The 10,132-nt window shown below is 53.4% G+C and overlaps 1 protein-coding gene across 3 annotated transcripts in view; it reads left to right on the forward strand.

The window, feature by feature from the left end:
• The window catches only part of THRA (thyroid hormone receptor alpha), a 38,472-nt gene that overhangs the window by 26,362 nt on the left and 1,978 nt on the right, over positions 1 to 10,132 (forward strand). For 2 of the 3 annotated variants that reach the window (XM_028836460.2, XM_077971568.1), the window contains exons 8-9: positions 6,535 to 6,793; positions 7,489 to 8,307. In XM_028836460.2, the coding sequence (XP_028692293.1) occupies positions 6,535 to 6,793; positions 7,489 to 7,739 (510 nt within the window). In that variant the 3' untranslated portion in view covers positions 7,740 to 8,307. Of the gene's footprint in view, positions 1 to 6,534; positions 6,835 to 7,346; positions 8,308 to 10,132 lie in introns of those variants that run through there. The other variant, XR_013406735.1, reaches the window with a different exon arrangement.

Genomic DNA, 10,132 nt, shown 5'->3' on the forward strand with positions numbered 1-10,132 from the left:
CACCTAGCACACAGATACACACACAGACACACAGACACACACATATACACATACACCCAGCACTCAGGCACACGTGCGGATACACACACCCAGCACACAGATACACACACAGACACACAGACACACACATATACACATACACCCAGCACTCAGGCACACGTGCAGATACATATGCAGACACACACACCTAGCACACAGATACACACACAGACACACACATATACACATACACCCAGCACTCAGGCACACGTGCAGACACACACACCCAGCACACAGATACACACACAGACACACAGGCACACACATATACACATACACCCAGCACTCAGGCACACGTGCAGACACACACACCTAGCACACAGATACATACACACAGGCACACACATATACACATACACCCAGCACTCAGGCACACGTGCAGATACATATGCAGACACACACACCTAGCACACAGATACACACACAGACACACAGACACACACATATACACATACACCCAGCACTCAGGCACACGTGCGGATACACACACCCAGCACACAGATACACACACAGACACACAGACACACACATATACACATACACCCAGCACTCAGGCACACGTGCAGACACATACACAGACACACACACCCAGCACACAGATACATACACAGACACACAGACACACACATATACACATACACCCAGCACTCAGGCACACGTGCAGACACATACACAGACACACACACCCAGCACACAGATACATACACAGACACACAGACACACACATATACACATACACCCAGCACTCAGGCACACGTGCAGACACACACACCTAGCACACAGATACATACACACAGGCACACACATATACACATACACCCAGCACTAAGGCACACATGCAGACACATACACAGACACACACACCTAGCACACAGATACATACACAGACACACAGACACACACATATACACATACACCCAGCACTCAGGCACACGTGCGGATACATGCACAGACACAAACACCTAGCACACAGATACACACACAGACACACAGACACACACATATACACATACACCCAGCACTCAGGCACACGTGCGGATACACACACCCAGCACACAGATACACACACAGACACACAGACACACACATATACACATACACCCAGCACTCAGGCACACGTGCAGATACATATGCAGACACACACACCTAGCACACAGATACACACACAGACACACAGACACACACATATACACATACACCCAGCACTCAGGCACACGTGCGGATACACACACCCAGCACACAGATACACACACAGACACACAGACACACACATATACACATACACCCAGCACTCAGGCACACGTGCAGATACATATGCAGACACACACACCTAGCACACAGATACACACACAGACACACACATATACACATACACCCAGCACTCAGGCACACGTGCAGACACACACACCCAGCACACAGATACACACACAGACACACAGGCACACACATATACACATACACCCAGCACTCAGGCACACGTGCAGACACACACACCTAGCACACAGATACATACAGACACACACATATACACATACACCCAGCACTCAGGCACACGTGCAGATACATATGCAGACACACACACCTAGCACACAGATACACACACAGACACACAGACACACACATATACACATACACCCAGCACTCAGGCACACGTGCGGATACACACACCCAGCACACAGATACACACACAGACACACAGACACACACATATACACATACACCCAGCACTCAGGCACACGTGCAGATACATATGCAGACACACACACCTAGCACACAGATACACACACAGACACACAGACACACACATATACACATACACCCAGCACTCAGGCACACGTGCAGACACACACACCCAGCACACAGATACACACACAGACACACAGGCACACACATATACACATACACCCAGCACTCAGGCACACGTGCAGACACACACACCTAGCACACAGATACATACACACAGGCACACACATATACACATACACCCAGCACTCAGGCACACGTGCAGATACATATGCAGACACACACACCTAGCACACAGATACACACACAGACACACAGACACACACATATACACATACACCCAGCACTCAGGCACACGTGCGGATACACACACCCAGCACACAGATACACACACAGACACACAGACACACACATATACACATACACCCAGCACTCAGGCACACGTGCAGATACATATGCAGACACACACACCTAGCACACAGATACACACACAGACACACAGACACACACATATACACATACACCCAGCACTCAGGCACACGTGCGGATACACACACCCAGCACACAGATACACACACAGACACACAGACACACACATATACACATACACCCAGCACTCAGGCACACGTGCAGACACACACACCTAGCACACAGATACATACACACAGGCACACACATATACACATACACCCAGCACTAAGGCACACATGCAGACACATACACAGACACACACACCTAGCACACAGATACACACACAGACACACAGACACACACATATACACATACACCCAGCACTCAGGCACACGTGCAGATACATATGCAGACACACACACCTAGCACACAGATACACACACAGACACACAGACACACACATATACACATACACCCAGCACTCAGGCACACGTGCGGATACACACACCCAGCACACAGATACACACACAGACACACAGACACACACATATACACATACACCCAGCACTCAGGCACACGTGCAGATACATATGCAGACACACACACCTAGCACACAGATACACACACAGACACACACATATACACATACACCCAGCACTCAGGCACACGTGCAGACACACACACCCAGCACACAGATACACACACAGACACACAGGCACACACATATACACATACACCCAGCACTCAGGCACACGTGCAGACACACACACCTAGCACACAGATACATACAGACACACACATATACACATACACCCAGCACTCAGGCACACGTGCAGATACATATGCAGACACACACACCTAGCACACAGATACACACACAGACACACAGACACACACATATACACATACACCCAGCACTCAGGCACACGTGCGGATACACACACCCAGCACACAGATACACACACAGACACACAGACACACACATATACACATACACCCAGCACTCAGGCACACGTGCAGATACATATGCAGACACACACACCTAGCACACAGATACACACACAGACACACAGACACACACATATACACATACACCCAGCACTCAGGCACACGTGCAGACACACACACCCAGCACACAGATACACACACAGACACACAGGCACACACATATACACATACACCCAGCACTCAGGCACACGTGCAGACACACACACCTAGCACACAGATACATACACACAGGCACACACATATACACATACACCCAGCACTCAGGCACACGTGCAGATACATATGCAGACACACACACCTAGCACACAGATACACACACAGACACACAGACACACACATATACACATACACCCAGCACTCAGGCACACGTGCGGATACACACACCCAGCACACAGATACACACACAGACACACAGACACACACATATACACATACACCCAGCACTCAGGCACACGTGCAGATACATATGCAGACACACACACCTAGCACACAGATACACACACAGACACACAGACACACACATATACACATACACCCAGCACTCAGGCACACGTGCGGATACACACACCCAGCACACAGATACACACACAGACACACAGACACACACATATACACATACACCCAGCACTCAGGCACACGTGCAGACACACACACCTAGCACACAGATACATACACACAGGCACACACATATACACATACACCCAGCACTAAGGCACACATGCAGACACATACACAGACACACACACCTAGCACACAGATACATACACAGACACACAGACACACACATATACACATACACCCAGCACTCAGGCACACGTGCGGATACATGCACAGACACAAACACCTAGCACACAGATACACACACAGACACACAGACACACACATATACACATACACCCAGCACTCAGGCACACGTGCAGACACATACACAGACACACACACCTAGCACACAGATACATACACAGACACACACATATACACATACACCCAGCACTCAGGCACACATGCAGACACAGACACACACACCTAGCACACAGATACATACACACACACACACATATGCACATACACCCAGCACTCAGGCACACGTGCAGATACATATGCAGACACACACACCTAGCACACAGATATATACACAGACACACAGACACACACATATACACATACACCCAGCACTGAGGCACACATGCAGACACAGACACAGACACACACACCTACCACACAGATACATACACAGACACACACATATACACATACACCCAGCACACAGGCACACATGCAGACACACAGACACACACACCTAGCACACAGATACATACACAGACACAAACACACACATATACACATACGCCCAGCACTCAGGCACACGTGCAGACACAGACACAGACACACACACCTAGCACACAGATACACACACAGACACACACATATACACATACACCCAGCACTCAGGCACACATGCAGACACAGACACACACACCTAGCACACAGATACATACACAGACACACAGACACACACATATACACCCAGCACTCAGGCACACATGCAGATACATAGACACACACACCGAGCACACAGATACACACACAGACACATATGCACATACACCCTGCACTCAGGCACACATGCAGACACATACATACACACCTAGCACACAGATCCATATACACACACACACATATACACATACACCCAGCACTCAGGCACACATGAAGACACACACACACAGACACTTAGCACACAGATACATACACACACACACACACACCCCCCCAGCACACAGGCACACATGTAGACACATACACAGACACACACCTAGCACACAGATACATACACAGACACACATACCCAGCATACAGGCGCACACACACACACGTAGCACACACACACACAGATACATCGACACACACAGACATTACACCTAGCACACAGACACACACACACACCCAGCATGCAGGCACACACACACACACCTAGCAAACAGACACACAGATACATAGACACACACACAGAGACACATACAGACACACACATCCAGCGCGCGCACACACACACACATATACACCTAGCTGTTACCATTGTTATTATTAGCTGACTTGGAGCTCTGGCTCTGGTCTATCCTCTGCTCACACAGACACACACACACATATACACCTAGCACACACACACACCCAGCACACAGGCACACACACAACCTAGCACACAGACACACACATAGATACAGACACACACAGACACACACAGCATATAGGCATACACACAAACACATACACAGATACACACCTAGCACACAGACACACACACCTAGCGCGCACACACACACCCCTAGCACAGACACACAGACACACATACACCCAGCACACACACACACATATAGACAGACATACACCTAGTACACAGGCACATTCACACCCCCCACACACACACGGAGACACACACATAGCATACAGACACAGATACGTACACACACACACACACACACCTAGTACAGAAACATGCAAATACATACACAGACACACCCTCCCAGCACACACACACAGCACACAGACACACGTATACAGATACACACAGACACATACACACCCAGCACACAGACACACCAAGGTCTAACTGCCCTAAGAAGTCAGCCAGCTCCAAGTGCTCCCCTCCGAAGCCCCTCATCCCTCAAGTCTATGCGGCCACCCAACTCCAGGCAGCCTGAAAGTTCTCATTTTCCAGAGCACTAGTGCTGGAGACAGGCTGCCCTACTAGCCATGTGACCTGGGGCGAGTTACCTCCATCCCCTGTGCCTCAGTGTTCTCATCTGGAGTGGGCTGGGGATAATGATGGGCACTAACTCACAGGCATAATTTTTTTTTTCTTTTTTGAGATGGAGTCTCGTTCCATCGCCCAGGCTGGAGTGCAGTGACATGATTTGCACTCACTGCAACCTCCACCTCCTGAGTTCAAGCAATTCTCCTGCCTTAGCCTCTCGAGTAGCTGGGACTGCAGGCGTGTGCCACCATGCCCAACTAATTTTGTATTTTTAGTAGAGATGGAGTTTCACCATGTATGTTGGCCAGGCTGGTCTCGAACTCCTGACCTCAAGTGATCCACCCACCTTGGCCTCCCAAAGTGCTGGCATTATAGTCATGAGCCACCATGCTGGGTCTCACAGGCATAATTGTGAGGCTTAAATGAAATAGGGCATGCATGTGGCCCAACACAAGGTCAGCCGTTCAGGGTCCATGGGGGCCTCGCCCGCCTCACTGCTCCCGGAGGACACTCTAGGGGAGACTCAAGGACACGGGGAGGGGTATGCTGAGTGCTCCTGTGGCCCTGCCTCTCCACAGCTGCCTTGCGAAGACCAGATCATCCTCCTGAAGGGGTGCTGCATGGAGATCATGTCCCTGCGGGCGGCTGTCCGCTACGACCCTGAGAGTGACACCCTGACGCTGAGTGGGGAGATGGCCGTCAAGCGGGAGCAGCTCAAGAATGGCGGCCTAGGCGTAGTCTCCGACGCCATCTTTGAACTGGGCAAGTCACTCTCTGCCTTTAACCTGGATGACACGGAAGTGGCTCTGCTGCAGGCTGTGCTGCTAATGTCAACAGGTACCTGCTGATTGGCCGGGAGGGCTCAGAAGCTTCCAGGGGTCCCAGAGATTGGCTGGACCCTGGGCCTGTTGCTCAACTCCCTCCTGAATCTTCTTCCGGGCTACCTCTCTGTCACCTAGGCCATCCCCTGTCCCCTGTCCCTTGCTCTGTCACCCACCTACTTCTCACTTGTTCCCCTTGCCTCCCCATCCCTGTTCTGTGCATTTTCCTGTCTTTGTTTCCTTCCTCCTCTCTGCCCCCATCCTCTGTCACTTGCATTCCCCTTTGTTCCCCACTCCCCACTTTGTTCTCAACCACCTTCCATCCCCCATCCCTCCTCTGTCCCCTAGTCCCATCTCTTACCCCTCGGTCCCCTCCCTACCCCATCAGCACCCTGCCTCTCTAACCACCAACCCCAGTCCTCCCCTCTCCAAGGCTCCTCTCTCTGCCCCAGCCCCCGGCCTGTCCCTCTGTCCTCCTTGCGTTGCCCCATCCCCCCAGCTCCCCCCTGGCCCTCTCCACTTCCCAGCTGCCTCCCTCTGCCTGCGCTTCTCCTGCCCATGTCCCTCAGGGGGAGCTTCTCCCCTCCCCTCCCCCATCCTCTCCGCTTCTATCTCCCCTCTAGTCCTTTCTTCCCCCGCCCCACACCTCACCCTCCCCACCTCCACGCCTTCGGCCGACCCCACGCCCCTCACGCCCCTCTTCTCCCACAGACCGCTCGGGCCTGCTGTGTGTGGACAAGATAGAGAAGAGTCAGGAGGCGTACCTGCTGGCGTTCGAGCACTACGTCAACCACCGCAAACACAACATTCCGCACTTCTGGCCCAAGCTGCTGATGAAGGTGACTGACCTCCGCATGATCGGGGCCTGCCACGCCAGCCGCTTCCTCCACATGAAAGTCGAGTGCCCCACCGAACTCTTTCCCCCACTCTTCCTCGAGGTCTTTGAGGATCAGGAAGTCTAAAGCCTCAGGCGGCCAGAGGGTGTGCGGAGCTGGTGGGGAGGAGCCTGGAGAGAAGGGGCAGAGCTGGGGGCTGAGGGAGACCCCCCCACACCCCTTCTCTCCTTCCTCTCGTCCTTGGATAGATTCAGCTCCCACACACACACCCGCACTGCCCAGGTCCCTCCTCAGACCTCCAGCCCTGGGACAGGGCAAACAAATGAACTTGCTATGGAAAGGACAGTGTGGGAGGCTGGGGGAGCCGTGTCCTGCAGTTCCCAGGACCCCGTCCTCTCAGAAGGTAGGGGAAGGGTGGGAGGACTGAGAGGAGACAAGCCACCTTGACTGTAGGGGAAGGAGGAATGTGGGCTGGGGGAAGGTGCCCTCAACTCACGCCCTACACACACAAGAGAGAGCCCCCACCCAGTTCCTTGGCCTAGGTCTCCCCTCCAGGCTGAGGGCCTCTCTACTTCCCCAGATGCCTGGGTGCAAAGAACCGCTTGGCTTGGCTCCTCCCCTGGAGGTTAAAATTTATAGTCATTCTAACTGCACTTTGGAAACCAAGCAAGGGGAGAAGACAAATGAAGAAAAACTAGACAGAGAGAAAAATACGAAAAAGAGAGAGCGAGCGATAGAGAGAGATGATATTAAGTTATTAACTGAGGCTGACCAGAGGGGAGAGACCCCCCCCTTTACCACCCCATGCACTTTGTGAGCTGCCCTCCTTCCCCCACATCAGAGAGGAATGCCCCCACACCAGAGCCCCAAGGGTAGGGCTGCCGATCAGAGCTGTGAGTTAACACAACAGGGTCCTGGCCACCCCCCTTGCCGTACCCCACCCTCTGTGCCCCTTTGGCACCCCCCAACCCTAGTATGTCCTCGCTTTCTGCCACTCGTGCCCGCTGAGTTCCATCTACCTCTCACGCTGGATGCCAGCTGGCCCCTCACCAGCCTGCCCTGCTGCCCACACAGCTCCCCTTTAAGTGCCCAGCCCTAGGGGCCTCTCCCCATCCACCTCCTCCTTCCACACCTTGGCACCCACCCAGGAAAAACTGTGGCTCCAGCTCCTACCCTCCTCATATCCTGCAGTATTAGCTAGAAACCGGATGCTGCTGCACTGGCTGGTGGTGGGGAGGGCAGGAGGGCTGTGCGTGAGCGTCTCCCAGAACCCTCCACCCTTTTAGCACTCTGTTTCCCTGTTTCCCATCTGTCTTCTGGGCTCTCTCTAACCTCTGCCCTCTCCCCTGGTCCTACTCACTGCACTAACTCTGGGCGGGCAGGCATCGGAATGGGGGTGTTTAGATAAGTGACACTTAGTTGGGGCCCCATGGGAGGGGGTGGTCGGTGCTCCTTTTTCTTTAAAGCTCTTTTGGCCAGCTGCCCCTCTGCCCCAGGACCCCTTCCCCTCTTCTTTTCTCTAATTCAGGGACTTTGGCTTGAGCCCCTCTCACCCTCCTGGTGAGGGTGCTCTGTTGGTCTGCACTTGGGTGAGCTGCCCTCCTCCCCCTCCCTGTGGCTGCCGCCCACTCCTCAGGGGAGAGAGGGAGAGAGGAGGTGGTCCTCCCATGGGAGCAGGAGGTGGGGGTGGGACAGAGCAGACCAGAGGGCGCTGGGCTCAGGGCTGCATGTCGGCAGGGATGGATGGGTGGACACAGATGCCCCCGGAAGCCATGGGGATTGGGGCAGGGGGTGGGGGGAGGGGTGCCAGGGCTTCCTGCGCTTTGCACTATTGGGGCAAAAATGTCTTAAGCAGTGGGGAACCTGCTACCCCACCCTGACTCTCAGCCTGCCACAGCCCCCTACACACACACACACACACACACGTACATGCACACACGGACATGGGAAGGCAATGCTATGCTGCCCGTTAGGGCACTGTCCTTTCCCCATCGGTCAGGTGTTCCAACAGGGGTGGAGGGCCTGGAGGAGCACCCACTGTCACCTGTGCATGTTCCTGTCCCACCCTGCTGGGGCCTCGGGCTGCCTGCGCTGTCTTTGTCTCTATCCTCTCTCTCTCCTGGAGTACTGATTCCTGTATTACTCCAGTTCCATGGGTAGGCCCTCTTGTACCTTCCTCCCACGCCTGGGGGCCCAGTGGAATTCCTGACCTGTCTGCTGTCTTCCCCATCCCTCCATCCCCACCCCAACCCCTCCATCCCCATTCTCAGCCATGGACACGGCAGAGAAAAGGCCTTGAAGAGCCTTGGCCTCTTATAGGCACTTGGGACTCCCCTACCCTCCCCAATCATATGAGCTGTGATTCCCCTCCCCCTCGGTGATGTGGGGTGTATGTGTGTGTTCCTCTGCGTGAATGTGTGAGTGAGTACACATGGTAGGGGAGGAGCCAGGGCGACTCAGGAGTGCCACGCACCTGCTCTAGAGCGGCAGCTGTCCCAGTCCCTGCTGTGGAAGTGGGG

This window comes from Macaca mulatta, chromosome 16 (genome assembly GCF_049350105.2).
Source record: "Macaca mulatta isolate MMU2019108-1 chromosome 16, T2T-MMU8v2.0, whole genome shotgun sequence".
Lineage (NCBI taxonomy): Eukaryota > Metazoa > Chordata > Mammalia > Primates > Cercopithecidae > Macaca > Macaca mulatta.